Below are 18,832 nucleotides of genomic sequence, written 5' to 3'. Positions count from 1 at the left end.
TGTTTTCCTCTAAGAGTTTTATAGTGTCCAGTCTTATATTTAGGTCTCTAATCCATTTTGAGTTTATTTTTCTGTATGGTGTTAGGGAGTATTCTAATTTCATTCTTTTACATGTAGCTGTCCAGTTTTCCCAGCACCACTTATTGAAGAGACTGTCTTTTCTCCATTGTATATCTTTGCCTCCTTTGTCATAGATTAGTTGACCATAGGTGCGTGGGTTAATCTCTGGGCTTTCTATCTTGTTCCATTGACCTATGTTTCTGTTTTTGTGCCAGTACCATATTGTCTTGATTACTGTAGCTTTGTAGTATAGTCTGAAGTCAGGGAGTCTGATTCCTCCAGCTCCATTTTTTTGCCTCAAGACTGCTTTGGCTATTCGTGGGTCTTTTGTGTCTCCGTACAAATTTTAAGATTGATTTGTTCTAGCTCCGTAAAAAATGCCATTGGTAATTTGATAGGGATTGCATTGAATCTGTAGATTGCTTTGGGTAGTATACTCATTTTCACAATGTTGATTCTTCCAATCCAAGAACATGGTATATCTCTCCATCTGTTGGTATCATCTTTAATTTCTTTCATCAGTGTCTTATAGTTTTCTGCATACAGGTCTTTTGTCTCCCTAGGTAGGTTTATTCCTAGGTATTTTATTCTTTTTGTTGCAATGGTAAATGGGAGTGTTTCCATAATTTCAGATTTTTCATCATTAGTGTATAGGAATGCAAGAGATTTCTGTGCATTAATTTTGTATCCTGCAACTTTACCATATTCATTAATTAGCTCTAGCAGTTTTCTGGTGGCAGTTTTAGGATTCTCTATGTATAGTATCATGTCATCCGCAAACAGTGACAGTTTTACTTCTTCTTTTCCAATTTGTATTCCTTTTATTTCTTTTTCTTCTCTGATTGCCGTGGCTAGGACTTCCAGAACTATGTTGAATAATAGTGGTGAGAGTGGACATCCTTGTCTCGTTCCTGATCTTAGAGGAAATGCTTTCAGTTTTTCACCATTGAGAATGATGTTTGCTGTGGGTTTGTCATATATGGCCTTTATTATGTTGAGGTAGGTTCCATCTATGCCCACTTTCTGGAGAGTTTTTATCAGAAATGGGTGTTGAATTTTGTCAAAAGTTTTTTCTGCATCTATTGAGATGATCATATGGTTTTTCTTCTTCAATTTGTTAATATGGTGTATCACATTGATTGATTTGCGTATACTGAAAAATCCTTGCATCCCTGGGATAAATCCCACTTGATCGTGGTGTATGATCCTTTTAATGTATTGTTGGATTCTGTTTGCTAGTATTTTGTTGAGGATTTTTGCATCTATATTCATCAGTGATATTGGTCTGTAATTTTCTTTTTTTGTAGTGTCTTTGTCTGGTTTTGGTATCAGGGTGATGGTGGCCTCATAGAATGAGTTTGGGAGTGTTCCTTCCTCTGCAATTTTTTGGAAGAGTTTGAGAAGGATGGGTGTTAGCTCTTCTCTAAATGTTTGATAGAATTCACCTGTGAAGCCATCTGGTCCTGGACTTTTGTTTGTTGGAAGATTTTTAATCACAGTTTCAATTTTATTACTTGTGATTGGTCTGTTCATATTTTCTGTTTCTTCCTGATTCAGTCTTGGAAGGTTATACCTTTCTAAGAATTCATCCATTTCTTCCAGGTTGTCCATTTTATTGGCATAAAGTTGCTTGTAGTAGTCTCTTAGGATGCTTTGTATTTCTGCGGTGTCTGTTGTAACTTCTCCTTTTTCATTTCTGATTTCATTGATTTGAGTCCTCTCCCTCTTTTTCTTGATGAGTCTGGCTAATGGCTTATCAATTTTGTTTATCTTCTCAAAGAACCAACTTTTAGTTTTATTGATCTTTGCTATTGTTTTCTTTGTTTCTATTTCATTTATTTCTGCTCTGATCTTTATGATTTCTTTCCTTCTGCTAACTTTGGGTTTTGTTTGTTCTTCTTTCTCTAGTTTCTTTAGGTGTAAGGTTAGATTGTTTACTTGAGATTTTTCTTGTTTCTTTAGGTAGGCTTGTATAGCTATAAACTTCCCTCTTAGAACCGCTTTTGCTGCATCCCATAGGTTTTGGGTCGTCGTGTTTTCATTGTCATTTGTCTCTAGGTATTTTTTGATTTCCTCTTTGATTTCTTCAGTGATCTCTTGGTTATTTAGTAACGTATTGTTTAGCCTCCATGTGTTTGTCTTTTTTACCGTTTTTTCCCTGTAATTCATTTCTAATCTCATAGCGTTGTGGTCAGAAAAGATGCTTGATATGATTTCAATTTTCTTAAATTTACTGAGGCTTGATTTGTGACCCAAGATGTGATCTATCCTGGAGAATGTTCCGTGCGCACTTGAGAAGAACGTGTAATCTGCTGTTTTTGGATGGAATGTCCTATATATATCAATTAAATCTATCTGGTCTATTGTGTCATTTAAAGCTTCTGTTTCCTTATTTATTTTCATTTTGGATGATCTGTCCATTGGTGTAAGTGAAGTGTTAAAGTCCCCCACTATTATTGTGTTACTGTCGATTTCCTCTTTTATAGCTGTTAGCAGTTGCCTTATGTATTGAGGTGCTCCTATGTTGGGTGCATATATATTTATAATTGTTATATCTTCTTCTTGGATTGATCCCTGGATCATTATGTAGTGTCCTTCCTTGTCTCTTGTAACATTCTTTATTTTAAAGTCTATTTTATCTGATATGAGTATAGCTACTCCAGCTTTCTTTTGATTTCCATTTGCATGGAATATCTTTTTCCATCCCCTCACTTTCAGTCTGTATGTGTCCCTAGGTCTAAAGTGGGTCTCTTGTAGACAGCATATATATGGGTCTTGTTTTTGTATCCATTCAGCCAGTCTATGTCTTTTGGTTGGGGCATTTAATCCATTCACGTTTAAGGTAATTATCGATATGTATGTTCCTATGACCATTTTCTTAATTGTTTTGGGTTTGTTTTTGTCGGTCCTTTTCTTCTCTTGTGTTTCCCACTTAGAGAAGTTCCTTTAGCATTTGTTGTAGAGCTGGTTTGGTGGTGCTGAATTCTCTTAGCTTTTGCTTGTCTGTAAAGCTTTTGATTTCTCCATCAAATCTAAATGAGATCCTTGCCGGGTAGAGTAATCTTGGTTGTAGGTTCTTCCCTTTCATCACTTTAAGTATATCATGCCACTCCCTTCTGGCTTGCAGAGTTTCTGCTGAGAAATCAGCTGTTAACCTTATGGGAGTTCCCTTGTATGTTATTTGTCGTTTTTCCCTTGCTGCTTTCAATAATTTTTCTTTGTCTTTAATTTTTGCCACTTTGATTACTATGTGTCTCGGCGTGTTTCTCCTTGGGTTTATTCTGTATGGGACTCTCTGCGCTTCCTGGACTTGGGTGGCTATTTCCTTTCCCATGTTAGGGAAGTTTTCGACTATAATCTCTTCAAATATTTTCTCTGGTCCTTTCTCTCTCTCTTCTCCTTCTGGGACCCCTATAATGCGAATGTTGTTGCGTTTAATGTTGTCCCAGAGGTCTCTTAGGCTGTCTTCATTTCTTTTCATTCTTTTTTCTTTAGTCTGTTCCGCAGCAGTGAATTCCACCATTCTGTCTTCCAGGTCACTTATCCGTTCTTCTGCCTCAGTTATTCTGCTATTGATTCCTTCTAGTGTAGTTTTCATTTCAGTTATTGTATTGGTCATCTCTGTTTGTTTGTTCTTTAATTCTTCTAGGTCTTTGTTAATCATTTCTTGCATCTTCTCAATCTTTGCCTCCATTCTTATTCCGAGGTCCTGGATCATCTTCACTATCATTATTCTGAATTCTTTTTCTGGAAGGTTGCCTATCTCCACTTCATTTAGTTGTTTTTCTGGGGTTTTTTCTTGTTCCTTCATCTGTTACATAGCCCTCTGCCTTTTCATCTTCTCTATCTTTCTGTAACTGTGGTTTTTGGTCCACAGGCTGCAGGATTGTAGTTTTTCTTGCTTCTGTTGTCTGCCCTCTGGTGGTTGAGGCTATCTAAGAGGCTTGATGGGAGGCTCTGGTGGTGGGTAGAGCTGACTGTTGCTGTGGCGGTCAGAGCTCAGTAAAACCTTAATCCACTTGACTGTTGATGGGTGGGGCTGGGTTCCCTCCCTGTTGGTTGTTTTGCCTGAGGCAACCCAACACTGGAGCCTACCCGTGCTCTTTGGTGGGGTTAATGGCAGACTCTGGGAGGGCTCACGCCAAGGAGAACTTCCCAGAACCTCTGCTGCCAGTGTCCTTATCCCCACGGTGAAACAGAGCCACCACTCGCCTCTGCAGGGGACCCCCCAACACCAGCAGGTAGGTCTGGTTCAGTCTCCCCCAGGGTCACTGCTCCTTCCCCTGGGTCCCGATGCACACATTACTTTGTGTGTGCCCTCCAAGAGTGGGGTCTCTGTTTCCCCCAGTCCTGTCAAAGTCCTGCAATCAATTCCCACTAGGCTTCAAAGTCTGATTCTCTAGGAATTCCTCCTCCCATAGCCGGACCCCCAGGTTGGGAAGCCTGACGTGGGGCTCAGAACCTTCACTCCAGTGGGTGGACTTCTGTGGTATAAGTGTTCGCCAGTCTGTGAGCCACCCACCCAGCAGTTATGGGATTTGATTTTACTCTGATTGCGCCCCTCCTACCGTCTCACTGTGGCTTCCCCTCTGTCCTTGGACATGGGGTATCCTCCTTGGTGAAGTCCAGGGTCTTCCTGTCAATGATTGTCCAGCAGCCAGTTGTGATTCTGGTGTTCTCGCAAGAGGGAGTGAGAGCACGTCCTTCTACTCCGCCATCTTGGTTCTCCTTTCTCCAGGGTGTACTCTTAACAGAGCTTTACAATAGAAAATGGAGGAAAGGGAAATAAAGTTATCATAAGGGAGATATATATATATATAGAGAGAGAGAGAGAGAGAGAGAATGGGAGAGGGCCATTGGGAATCAGATGCACCACCTCTGAAATTGTGAAATACCCCTAACATTCCTGCTGACATATCTAGGCTAGAACTAGCTTAAAATATTTTGCTTCATTGTCAGGTCATGTTTTAAATTGCAAGGCTCACCTCAACCTTAACATATGAACAGGATGTTGTTTTGCAAAGGATATTGTCAATTGTAATGATCCTGGCACAGAAAACCTAAAGTCACATATGTATGAGGTGGAAAAAAAATTACAAGATGATGTCTAGAGAAGTACAAATATGGGGATGGGAAAGGAAAAAGAAATGATGCAAAGGTGATCTTAAGGAATTTGAAATTCCTCAATGATGTCATAAACGCTCTTCATTTTAAGTTATTGGCAAAAGTCAAGAACGAGTTTCTGAGTGAGAAACATGTTCCAACTAATGGAAAGAGGGAAACATAAGAGAATCTGCAAGCAGAAATGCCTTTGCCATTGTATAAGGAACGTCTCTAAGAACGCAAAGATAGTTGACATGTAAAAATGGGCTGCTAATTTTCTACATAAGTTATGGAAAAATAAAATAAAATATGCCAAGATGGGATAAAGGGATTACATCTAGAGCTAACAGACACTGATTCTTGGTTGGCTGGCGTTTATTCATGCATTTAATAGTTCAACAAGTCTATTAAGCACCTATGATGTGTCAGGCATCATGATCATGGTACCATATACTGAGCTGTAAAAATGGATGAGACATTGTGCCTGACCTTTAGGAAGGCACACTCTCGGAGTGGAGGCAGAAATATAAATAAATCCCTGAAATCTATTCATCTAGTTGAATATAATTAAAACATAATCCAGATATTCATCCTTCATATTCTTTCACTTCCGCTTTCAATTTCTCTCTCTCCTCAGGTCCTTGCTCCCAGCTAGCTGTTAAGAGTCCTCCACAGGATGATATCTGCTGGTGGTGGTGTGAAGTACTGTTAATACGGAACTCTTTTTTAAAAAATAGGTTGTTGTTGGTTTTTTTTTTTTTTTGTAAAAATAATACATGCTCATTGAAAACACAGACAAGGATATAAAAGAAGATAGCAATCACTCATAATCCCATTATGCAGGACAAAATTTGCTCTTGTTTTTTTTTTTTGGTGTCTAGCCATCCATACCTTTTCCTCTGCATTTCTATCTAGCACTCTATTTTTTTTTTTTATTTATTTATTTATTTATTTATTTATTTTGGCTGTGCTGGGTCTTTGGTTCGTGCGAGGGCTTTCTCTAGTTGCGGCAAGTGGGGGCCACTCTTCGTCGCGGTGTGGGGACCGCTCTTCATCGCGGTGCGCGGGCCTTTCACTATCGCGGCCCCTCCCGTTGCAGGGCACAGGCTCCAGACGCGCAGGCTCAGTAGTTGTGGCTCACGGGCCCAGCTGCTCCGTGGCATGTGGGATCTTCCCAGACCAGGGCTCGAACCCGTGTCCCCTGCATTAGCAGGCAGATTCTCAACCACTGCGCCACCAGGGAAGCCCTAGCACTCTATTTTTTAAAAGAGAAATTATGTATACATAGTGTTTTGTAACTTGTTTTCTCCACTTTATATATCATGGACCTGTTTCCATGGTTTTAACAGAGATCTGTATTCTCACTTTAAATGGCTACAAAGCATTCCACTGTGTGGCTGTACAACTATGTAACCTGAACCGTTTAATTGAGGCCCTTAACTAGTCTTCCTGGCCCTCCTCCAGGCATGTGTATCAGAAGGCCCTCTCTGTTTGATTTTGTGAAATCAGAAGAACCTGTCAGAGTAAAAAAAGGACACAAATGAAATGGAAATGGTTGATGAAAGCGACATTTTGCAATTGTAAATATTTTATACTAATTTCTTGCAAATGAGATTGACCTTTTTATTCCTTTGAATCTCTGAAAGTGTCCGAGAGACTTAAAATCAAATCAGATTACACCTGTTTAGGGTGAAGTATCAAAGCTTCTGCAAGAGAACTCTTTACCCCAGTGTTTGTGTAGCTACAATAAATGTACTGAGGAGCCAGAGCCTCCTGGAAAGTCATTTTTGTTTTTGTTTTTAAAAATTTAATTAATTAATTAATTAATTTTTGGCTGTGTTTGGTCTTCGTTCCTGTGCGTGGACTTTCTCTACTTGGGGCAAGCGGGGGCTACTCTTTGTTGCTGTGTGCGGGCTTCTCATCGTGGTGGCTTCTCTTGCTGTGGAGCACAGGCTATAGGCGTGTGGGCTTCAGTAGTTGTGGAACGCAGGCTCAGTAGTTGTGGCTTGTGGGCTCTAGAGCGCAGGCTCATAGTTGTGGCTCATGGGCTTATTTGCTCCACGGCATGTGGGATCTTCCCGGACCAGGGCTTGAACCCGTGTCCCCTGCGTTGGCAGGCGGATTCTTAACCACTGTGCCACGAGGGAAGCCCTGGAAAGTTGTTTATTGGGACAATCAGTCAGGGAGAGACTCCACTGACCCCGATCTTCAGTGGTAAGGGAGTCAGAGGTTAGGTGTGGCTAAGGAACACTGAAAGTGTGCAGGATTGAGGACTGTGCATATGAGAAGTCAGGAGATTGTCTAGGGCTGTTCTAAACCTGCTCGGTAGGGCTCTGTTGGAGTTTTGGGAATATAGAGGGGACATGGTAGTCACTGGGGGTGTTTAGATTAGGAAAGGGCCTGTGACTGGCTGGCCCTAAGACCACGAGAAACTTTAAGCTGTGGTTTGCAGGGAGAGGTGGGTGTGGATGTCTGCCTAGGTGTCCCAGAGGATGATGACCGTGACGACGGAGGGGGCCGGGAAGAGCAGGCAGAGGCGGAAGAGCAGGGTGTCCGTCATGTGGCTGAGCTGCAGCCACAGGCTGACCGAGTGCTGCTTCTGAGCCTCGTCTTCCTGCTGGGCCCTCGCTGACCCAGGGCACCCATTTAGCTCTGCGTCTCCGGGACCTGGCACCTTCCCCACCAACTCCACGGTACCCTTCACACCTGCGGAGAGACAGAGACTCCACTGTGGGCTGCCAAGGTCAGCTGGGGGGTTGTGGGGGCAGGAAGGAGGCGGGAGCAGAGAAGGGGAGGTGATGGGAGAGGACGCGTGGGCAGTGCTGATTTCCCTCCCCAGGCAGGTGGGCAGGGCTGAGGCCCAGGCCCGTGTTTCCCTTCTGGGGCGCAGCGGGGCAGCGTTTCCTTGGGCTGGTGCAGGGTAGAAGCAGGGAACGGAGCCAGCGAGGCCTGGGTGGAGGCTGGGTGGTGGCCAGGTGCAGCAGGTCGGTGATGAAGATGGTCTCCAGCAGGCGGAGCACCATCAGTGACAGACACAGGGCAAAGTAGACACCTGGAGGGAAGCTGGGCCTGCCTGAGGGCCAGAGGCACCAGCCAGGGACTTCTTGTTTCCTCTGTTCCCGGAGGGCCCATTTGCAGGATCTCTTTTTACTCTGACCTGGTTTCATTCGTCCCTCTCCCCACTCCACCCCCCACCTTGCTTTTCTTCTCCTGATGGAGGGAGGGGCCATACTGATGAGAGGGGGTGCCACTGGCAGGGAGTAAGTCATTCAACGTCATGAGCAGGAAGACGTTGTAGCCCAGCAGGAGTGTCATCTTGAATGGGGCGCAGTTCTCGCTTTCTGCCAGCAGGTAGAAGCTGAGGGCGTCGATGGCTATCAGAAAGCTACTGGGCACCAGGAGGTTTATGACGTAGCGGCTGGGCCTGCACCTGATGGTCACCTGGTGGGGAGGAGTGTGGAGAACGTGGCAAATAACCGATGCCAGAGGGCTCAACTCTCTCTCTCTCTATATATATATTTTTTTTAAAATTTATTTTATTTATTTATTTTTGGCTGTGTTGGGTCTTCTTTGTGGTGCACGGGCTTCTCATTACAGTGGCTTCTCTTGTTGCGGAGCACGGGCTCTAGGCTTCAGTAGTTGTGGCACGCAGGCTCAGTAGTTGTGGCTTGCGGGCTCTAGAGCACAGGCTCAGTAGTTGTGGCACACGGGCTTAGTTGCTCCGCGGCATGTGGGATCTTCCCGGACTAGGGCTCGAACCCATGCCCCCTGCATTGGCAGGCGGATTCTTAACCCCTGGGCCACCAAGGAAGTCCCTCAACTCTATATTTGATTATCCAATCCTTGCTGATGTCCAGTTAGGCTGGCCATGGGATGACCTCTTTGGGTAACAGATGCATTTAATTGTGATGTCTTCCGAAGTGCCCCCAATTTTGTTGTCTAATTTTCCCTTATGTTCCACCTGCTGGGAACACAACAATTGTAGACTTTTAGGGGCAAGTGGGGCACTTTGGATCATCGGACAGGACCACCCATTCTTACAACAGCCCAGCTGCTCTTCCTCTCTGCAGGGCAGAGGCCTTGGGGATCCTTCTTGAGGGCAGTTAGGGTAGAGGGCAGAGTGAGGAGCAGGTGTTTAAGCCCCTGGAACTATTTTTACATCCCAAAGGGCCTTAGATCAAGAGGAAAATCACAGAGCAACTGGGCTCGGAAGTCAAACAGGGGCCCCTGGACTTACAGAGAACACGATCTGGTCATGTAGGTTGCTGTCCACCAATGTGGGGTGGCCTTGTCGATGTTCAGGAGCTGCCACTCCTCCTGGGTCAGAATGACGTTACGAGACGTGTCTGTTATCACCCACAATTCCTTATCCATGCCCAGGAGCATGCTGTCCAGTGCAAGGGAGGCCGGGGCCGCTCAGTCCGGAAGTGTCCTCAAGTCTCCTGTACACAAGATTCAATTCCTCCTTCACTGAGCTTCTTCAACAAATTCTCTTCTCTGTCCTTTAAAGCAGGGCATCCAGGTTGTCTCAGGTGGGTCACAGGACCAGCAATTCATATATGTGTGGGCTGCAGCATTGGGAGTTTCTTTGTTGTTGTTGAAGTCAAAGTTATGGGAAGATTAGATATGACTCAAACATGAGTCAAGAACTTTCCTGTTTTTCTTCTCAGTTCCCCAGTTCTATGATGTTGTTTTAGTGGACTCAGTCTTGAGCAGCTCAATATTTTTATGATTACACGCATGCCTATTATAATGATTAATTTATCCAGTTCTGCCACAGGATACCTGGTGGCATTCAGTTACGTTAATTACCGGTTTAAGTGTGTTAGCTATTAATGTTAAAAGGTTTGAGCTAAAATTTATAGATGTGCAGCAGCTCAGGGTCAGGTGGGCCTCTTTGGTGCAAGGGCCATCTAAGATCTAAAGGAGTGGTATTTATTTATTTTATTTATTTACTTTATTGAGGAATTAAAGCAGTAGTTCTTAACCCTCTCTGCACATTAGCATCACCTGGGGAGATATAAAAAAATCACAGTAACTGAGCCCCACCTGGAACAATTAAGTTGGAATTTCTGAGGGAATGCATAGTTATGGGTATTTTTAAAAAGCTTCAGTGGGTAGCCAGAGTCGAGAAACACTAATCTAAAACCTTCCTAAGTAATACCTACATCATTTAAATATCTTCCCCTTGAACCTTAAATGGTTACTAAAATGTGTCTCGCTCACCCGTGTAGAGGAGGGAACTGAAGGTGAACGTGCAGTTCAGTTGGTCAAAAGGAAAGTAGAAGATGTCCAGATTGCAGGTGCTGGTCACCTTCATTGGCCTGTCGTACTGTATTCGACCTTCGCTGCTGACACAGGCGGTGAGACCTGGAGGTCCCCGATCCACATCCACGCTGCTTGTGAGAGTCAGGGAGAGGTGGGTGCTGTGGGTGCCTTCATCAGCTTTTGGCTCCCTTCCGTCCCAGGTCTTCCCCTACTGTGCTCCTTTTGGGCTCTTTCTCTAAGGTCACTCTCTCGTCTCTTCTGCTCATAGTGTTTTGTGGGAGTCACCTAAGTGAGGCTGTGCCCCAGTCTGAATCTGTTGGTGTCCCCGTGCCCTGCACTGACCCTCAGCTGTTCTTTGTGGATGGGCTTCATGCTGGCTTTCCCCCACCCAGATATGCACAATTGCATGATGATGATGTCTGGGAGCCACAGGTTCTCAGCTGATGCAGTGAGTTTATTGTTGCTGACGTACTCTTCTGGGTTCCAGCTGATGAAAGGATTGTCCCACATCTGCAGCCAGGGTGGTGGAAGCAGAGGTGAGTGATGGTGGAGCTTGTCCAGTCAGCCCCTCCTGCCCTTTCCTTTCTTCTTTAAACTCTGATCCTCTTACTCCCACTGGGGTCCCTAATGACCGCAGCCTATCTCCCTTACTTTATTAGCCAAGTGTTATTGGCAAAGTACCTCTTAATGACCTGTTTTTAAGGCAGACCTTAAATATAGCCTAAAACCATTTGGACCCAGAGACATACCACTACATTGGTCTACAACCACTTGGCCATTTTCTTGGGTCACCACTTCTATCTTCCTAAGCTGCCCAGGGAGATTTGTGTCCCCAGGACCAGTCCAGTTCTAGATGGAGTTATTTGGTCCCAGGAAGATTTATACATTGGGTAGAGGTCTGGAAAACCTTAAGTCACTCCTCAAATTTAAACTTATAATTGGAAGTGGGAAGGGGAGAGTTGATCTGCCTTACCATAGTAATCCACAGGAATGATGTCAGAAGCTGGAGCTATGCATCCTGGTAAAGAAATTCCCATCCAGGATTATTAGTGCAAAAAGATTTGGCCCACGCCCACCACTTATTCTTATAAATATTTTCTAATTTATTGGACCAAGCATAGTTCTAGATGCTGAAGTGTCTTTTCCTTATTGTCTCCCCTTGTATCTAGGAACAATTCAGGTTTTAATTGCCATATAGACCACTTCTTTCTGGAGCCTTCCAGAAAGGTCAGGACTCAAGGATAAATCCTTCCTGAAAAAATGTCACTGCAGCATTCTTCTCTGTGTCTCCCCATCCCATAGGAAAACCCTCTAATTGGTACAAAATCCATTCAGAGTCCCTATTGTTCACCACTAGACCAGTACAATGTTGGATTGACAGGGCAGGGGATCCTTATTCCCCACTAGAAGCGATAGAAAGTGGGGACCAGGTCTCACCACTTCAAGGATGGCAGACAGGATGAAGGAGATGTTGACATGAGTGGGGATGCTGAAATTGGTGACTGGACGGAAGGCCTTTCTGTCAAACACTGCTTGAAAGGCAGCAGGATCCACCCCATGCTGGCTGAGTCCTGAGCAATTGATGGTGAAAGTGTCACCTCTTCCTGTAGAGAGCAGAGACCCTGTGAGAGAAGGCTTCTGTTGCCAGGCTGGAGCCTCTCTGCAGAGAGAGAAAACACGGGACGCACTGGGAGAAGCAGGTGAGCCCTCCTTCCTGGGCCAAGACTTCCCAAGGCCATAGCCCTTCCTGCCAGGGCTGGAGCGGATGGGCTGGTCTGGTAGGCAAATGGTGGAAATTGATGTGGAGAGCTGAGTCAGTACCTATTCTCATTCTCGTTGTTCATCTTCATGCAAAACCTGCCCAAATCTGTTTACAAACTCATCCTTGATGTATTGGCAGCCGCTTCAATAAAGCCTATGGTGTACCCATCATAATACTCTTGGGTCCACCTAGTAGTACCACTCAGCACTGCCCTAGAACTTGTAGTCAAGATCACTTAGAAATCTGCTCTAATGATTTCTCATCTTCATTTTCAGAGACTTCTGTTTATCTAAGACAAGAGCTGATTTATCAAGAAGATAAGAGAGATAAACAACTGCACTTACTAGGTAGATATGGGAGACATATAGTAGGTATTCTGAAAGCTTACCTTGGTGCTTTATGCTTATTTTGCCCTTCTCAGATTCAGTGACCTCAGATATCTTAGGATTTATTTCCAGCACTGGGATCATGAGGCGATATCGCTGAGCATAAACCATATGCCAGTCCTATAGTGAGCCCTATGTGGGTGTCCTCTCCTGGCCATGGCCAGGGAGCCATCTCAGTACCTGAGCAGAATCTTTGCCCCATTCCCATTTTTGTGTGATCTTTTTCTCTGCCTGCTCCTGTCTATCTCCATTTCTTTCCATAACATTTAAGGTATGTACCCAGACTGGGAACAAATATTCCCTCATGGAGGCAAAGTATCCACTTTCTTCTACCTCAGATTGATTCCCACCCTCTCTTGGTATTTTACTTGCTCCTTCAGGGCTACTCTTTTCATAGACGCCATATCAAAGGAAAAAGAGACAAGGAGGGTAGGATGAGGGTGTGGTGGAAGAGGCACTGGAGGACAATGAAAACGTAGAATTGGAGAGGTGGTGAAATGGGACAGTCTGGTAGATCACTATGCAGTCAGGGAGAGAGGAGGGCTGTGTGTCCTGAGCAGTGGAATGTCTTTCTATTTGTCACCAAAAGGAAATCAAAACACTGACATTATGGAAGAACTATTTAACATGTTAATTCTAATGTCCTTCAAGTGCCAGAAGGAAGTTCCTAGATATCCTTCAGAACCACACTCTGGTCTTCCCTGTTCTTGCCCCATCTTACCTTGAAGCAGGAGGCTGATAGTGAAGCACAAGAGGATTCCCCTCCTAGCAGGCCACCCCCCTTCCATCCTCCTCTTCTGGACTCTTCTCTGGGGACTCACCAGGAGCCCCTAAACCCTGGGGCTTAAAGGAGCTCAGACCACACCTTGGTTCCTGGTTTTGAATACTGCTCATGACAGGTGACCACACCCTGGTGAGAGGCTGTGGCCAGAGAGGTCACAGCAGAGTGTCCTGCTTTAGCCCTGTCCAGGTATGCTTTCCGGGCTCCAGGAAGGGAGAAAGTTGGGCCAAGATTAAGGGAGAAGCATCCTGTTTGGAAGCTCTGTGCTGAGATCAATAACAAAATAACTCACTTTAATGAGAGAGCGTGGGCTGGGGAAATATGAATTATTATTTTTCTAAGGCCAAGGAATCTGCAGATTTGGAAAGGTAACAATATTTAGTGATTTGGTTATGTATTCATTCAGAATAATTGCAAATGCCAAATTATAAATCTTGATTCATAGCTTAATTATCTGCTGTTTATATTTTTCCAACATTCCCCAGCTAGATTTCCTCTCTCCAGTCTTTCTGCCTCCCTAATTCATTCTCCCCCAGACTAATGTTCTACATATAATTTTTTACTCTATGCATTGATTAAATGATAATTAGACATCACAAAACAGGTAGCAGATCTGTTTTTAACATCTTTATATTGTCAATAGTGTTATACGTTATCATAAACTAATCATCTCAGCTAGCATAAATATTAATGGCCTGTGTCAATGTTATGTCTTATGTCACATCTCTGTAGAAAAACACAATCGGACCAAATCAGTGAATTGGGGCGTTGTTATATTAAGTATCTTAGCTACATTTCCAGAAAGTTGGAAATTTCTCCTTGCAGAAAGGGTGAAGAGTAAGACCTAGAGTACAAAAGAAACTTTGTTTAGAATGGAAGATCATGACAGCCCAAAATAGAAACTGCTAAGGCAGGCAGGAATGACTTAGGGGCCCAAAGTGGGAAAGTACAGGACAGAAGGCTGAAATATCTTTTGTTTAAAGTTTGAAATGTCTGCAGTCCTTCAGCCCCACCAGCTCTGTAAGTCATTTCTTCCCTTCTTTGGCAACTTGGCCAAAGGATTGGGCCATGATGTCATGTAGGACCAAAGTACTACTGTGTCCACATGGACACACCCATGGGGCACCGGACTCTTAGACTGGCCAAGAGTGAAGGGCTTTCAAGGGACACTTGAGTTCCACAGGTGGGCTAGGCTCCCAGACCTTGGATCTAGGAAAAGAGGGTTAACTTCAAGCCCTGCTGAAATTGGCTGAAGATAGTTGACATATATCTTGTTTTTATCAAAGTTGGCTGAAAAATGGGACCTAAGTCCCAATTGGACTTAGAAGTAGATATAGCTGCCAGGAAGTGGAGGTGATAGAGGCAGGAGAAATAAAGCAGTAAGGCACAGGTTTGCTTCCGACCAGGGGAGTCAGAGTTTCAACTCTGGGATCTGGAAATCTCAGGAGCTATTTCTCCTGCTGCTGCTGCTGCAGGTGGTAACTAACATACTGAGTACTTTACTGTATGACAGGCGATGTATACCTCATTTTGTGTAGTTCCCCAACAATCCTACAATGCAGATATTGGTTAGGAGTATGTAGAAAAAAGAAATGGAGCCAAGTAAATAGAGAGATGGCAATTGGACCTTGTATTTTCTGATCATAATTTAAAACATAATAAATTTAAGGCAAAATAAATTTTGTCATTAACCGCAAGAATCAAACACCCACAATCTATTGATCATCTTTTTTTTAAAAACATCTTTATTGGAGTATAATTGCTTTACAATGTTGTATTAGTTTCTGCTGTATAACGAAGTGAATCAGCTATATGTATACATATATCCCCATATCCCCTCCCTCTTGCACCTCCCTCCCACCCACCCTATCCCACCCCTCTAGGTGATCAAAAAGCACCAAGCTGATCTCCCTGTGCTATACAGCTGCTTCCCACTAGCTGTCTATTTTACATCTGGTAGCGTATATATGTCAGTGCTAATCTCTCACTTCGTCCCAGCTTACCCTTCCCCCTCCCTGTGTCCTCAAGTCCATTCTCTACGTGTGTGTCTTATTCCTGTCCTGCCCCTAGGTTCATCGAACCTTTTTTTTTTTTTTTTAGATCCCATATATATGTGTTAGCATACGGTATTTGTTTTTCTCTTTCTGACTTACTTCACTCTGTATGACAGACTCTAGGTCCATTCACCTCACTACAAATAACTCAGTTTCGTTTCTTTTAATGGCTGAGTAATATTCCATTGTATATATGTGCCACACCTTCTTTATCCATTCATCTTTCGATGAACACTTAGGTTGTTTCCATGTCCTGGCTATTGTAAATACTGCTGCAGTGAACATTGGGGTACATGTCTCTTTTTGAATTATGGTTTTCTCAGGGTATATACCCAGTAGTAGGATTGCTGGGTCATATGGTAGTTCTCTTTTTAGATTTTTAAGGAACCACCGTACTGTTCTCCATAGTGGCTGTATTAATTTACATTCCCACCAACAGTGCAAGAGGTTTCCCTTTTCTCCACACCCTCTCCAGCATTTATTGTTTGTAGATTTCTTGATGATGGCCATTCTGGCCGGTGTGAGATGATACCTCATTGTGGTTTTGATTTGCATTTCTCTAATGATTAGTGATGTTGAGCATCCTTTTGTGTTTTTGTTGGCAACCTGTGTATCTTCTTTGGAGAAATGTCTGTTTAGGTCTTCTGCCCATTCTTGGATTGGGTTGTTTGTTTTTTTGATGTTGAGCTGCATGAGCTGCTTGTAAATTTTTAGATTAATCCTTTGTAAGTTGCTTCATTTGCAAATATTTTCTCCCATTCTGAGGGTTTTCTTTTCGTCTTGTTTATGGTTTCCTTTGCTGTGAAAAAGCTTTTAAGTTTCATTAGACCCCATTTGTTTATTTTTGTTTTTATTTCCATTTCTCTAGAGGTGGGTCAGAAAGGATGTTTCTGTGATTTATGTCATAGAGTGTTCTGCCTATGTTTTCCTCTAAGAGTTTGATAGTGTCTGGCATTACATTTAGGTCTTTAATCCATCTTGAGTTTATTTTTGTGTATAGCATTAGGAAGTGTTCTAATTTCATCCTTTTACATATAGCTGTCCAGTTTTACCAGCACCACTTACTGGAGAGTTTGTCTTTTCTCCATTGTACATTCTTACCTCCTTTATCAAAGATAAGGTGACCATATGTGCATGGGTTTATCTCTGGGCTTTCTATCCTGTTCCATTGATCTATATTTCTGTTTTTGTGCCAGTACCATACTGTTTTGATTACTGTAGCTTTGTAGTATAGTCTGAAGTCAGGGAGTCTGATTCCTCCAGCTCTGTTTTTCTTCCTCAAGATTGCTTTGGCTATTCAGGGTCTTTTGTGTTTCCACACAAATTGTGAAATTTTTTGTTCTAGTGCTGTGAAAAATGCCATTGGTAGTTTGATAGGGATTGCATTGCATCTGTAGATTGCTTTGGGTAGTATAGTCATTTTCACACCGTTGATTCTTCCAATCCGAGAAGATGGTATATCTCTCCATCTGTTTGTATCGTCTTTAATTTCTTTCATCAGTGTCTTATAGTTTTCTGCATACAGGTCTTTTGTCTCCTTAGGTGGGTTTATTCCTAGGTATTTTATTCTTTTTGTTGTAGTGGTAAATGGGATTGTTTCCTTAATTTCTCTTTTAGATTTTTCGTCGTTAGTGTATAGGAATGCAAAAGATTTCTGTGCATTAATTTTGTATCCTGCTATTTTACCATTCATTGATTAGCTCTAGTAGTTTTCTGGTAGCATCTTTAGGATTCTCTATATATAGTATCATGTCATCTGCAAACAGTGACAGTTTTACTTCTTTTCCGATTTGGATTCCTTTTATTTCTTTTTCTTCTCTGACTGCTGTGGCTAAAACTTCCAAAAGTATGTTGAATAATAGTGGTGAGAGTGGGCAATCTTGTCTTGTTCCTGATCTTAGAGGAAATGGTTTCAGTTTTTCACCATTGAGAACAATGTTGGCTGTGGGTTTGTTATATATGGGCTTTATTATGTTGAGGTAGGTTCCCTCTATGCCTACTTTCTGGAGAGTTTTTTTTATCATAAATGGGTGTTGAATTTTGTCAAATGCTTTTTCTGCATCTATTGAGATTATCATATGGTTTTTATCCTTCAGTTTGTTAATATGGTGTATCACATTGACTGATTTGTGTATATTGAAGAATCCTTGCATTCCTGGGATAAACCCCACTTGTTCATGGTGTATGATCCTTTTAATGTGCTGTTGCATTCTGTTTGCTAGTATTTTGTTGAGGATTTTTGCATCTATGTTCATCAGTGATATTGGCCTGTAGTTTTCTTTTTTTGCGACATCTTTGTCTGGTTTTGGTATCAGGGTGATGGTGGCCTCGTAGAATGAGTTTGGGAGTGTTCCTCCCTCTGCTATATTTTGGAAGAGTTTGAGAAGGATAGTGTTAGCTCTTCTCTAAATGTTTGATGGAATTCACCTGTGAAGCCATCTGGTGTTGGGTTTTTGTTTGCTGGAAGATTTTTTTTAATCTTTTTAAAAAAATATTTATTTATTTTTTAAATATTTATTTGGTTGTGCTGGGTCTTAGTTGAGTCAGGTAGTCTCCTTAGTTGCGGCTTCCAGGCTTCTTAGTTGTGGCATGCGAACTCCTAGTTGTGGCATGCATGTGGGATCCAGCTCCCTGACCAGGGAATGAACCCGGGCCCCCTGCATTGGGAGGGCAGAGACCTAACCACTGAACCACCAGGGAAGTCCCTGTTGGAAGATTTTTAATCACAGTTTCAGTTTCAGTGCTTGTGATTGGTCTGTTCATATTTTCTATTTCTTCCTTGTTCAGTCTTGGAAGGGTGTGCTATTCTAAGAATTTGTGCATTTCTTCCAGGTTGTCCATTTTATTGGCATATAGTTGCTTGTAGTAGTCTCTCATGATCCTCTGTATTTCTGCAGTGTCAGTTGTTACTTCTCCTCTTTCATTTCTAATTCTGTTAATTTGGGTCTTCTCCCTTTTTTTCTTGATGGGTCTGGCTAATGGTTTATCAATTTTGTTTATCTTCTCAAGGAACCAGCTTTTAGTTTTATTGATCTTTGCTATTGTTTCCTTCATTTCTTTTTCATTTATTTCTGATCTGATCTTTATGATTTTTTTCCTTCTGCTAACTTTGGGTTTGGTTTTTTTTGTTGTTGTTCTTCTTCTTTCTCTAATTGCTTTAGGTGTAAGGTTACGTTGTTTATTTGAGATTTTTCTTGTTTCTTGTGGTAGGATTGTATTGCTATAAAGTTCCCTCTTAGAACTGCTTTTGCTGCATCCCATACATTTTGGGTCGTCATGATTTCATTGTCATTTGTTTCTAGGTATTTTTTGACTTCCTCTTTGATTTCTTCAGTGATCTCTTGGTTATTTAGTAGTGTATTGTTTAGCCTCCATGTGTTTGCATTTTTTACCGTTTTTTCCCTGTAATTGATATCTA

General features: G+C 42.6%; 1 protein-coding gene across 1 annotated transcript; it reads right to left on the bottom strand.

Moving 5' to 3' along the window:
* Nucleotides 1–7,639: 7,639 nt before the first annotated feature.
* HTR3C (5-hydroxytryptamine receptor 3C) lies at nucleotides 7,640–13,367 on the bottom strand. The gene is given in 11 exon segments (XM_036849662.1): nucleotides 7,640–7,869; nucleotides 7,982–8,215; nucleotides 8,396–8,405; nucleotides 8,407–8,604; nucleotides 9,401–9,438; nucleotides 9,441–9,557; nucleotides 10,390–10,559; nucleotides 10,832–10,941; nucleotides 11,405–11,449; nucleotides 11,869–12,035; nucleotides 13,301–13,367. Coding segments are annotated over 11 exon segments (1,386 nt in total).
* Between the last annotated feature and the right edge of the window lie 5,465 nt (nucleotides 13,368–18,832).

This window comes from Balaenoptera musculus, chromosome 4 (assembly GCF_009873245.2).
Source record: "Balaenoptera musculus isolate JJ_BM4_2016_0621 chromosome 4, mBalMus1.pri.v3, whole genome shotgun sequence".
NCBI classification, from domain to species: domain Eukaryota; kingdom Metazoa; phylum Chordata; class Mammalia; order Artiodactyla; family Balaenopteridae; genus Balaenoptera; species Balaenoptera musculus.
This window is presented reverse-complemented; position numbering and strand designations above follow the sequence as displayed.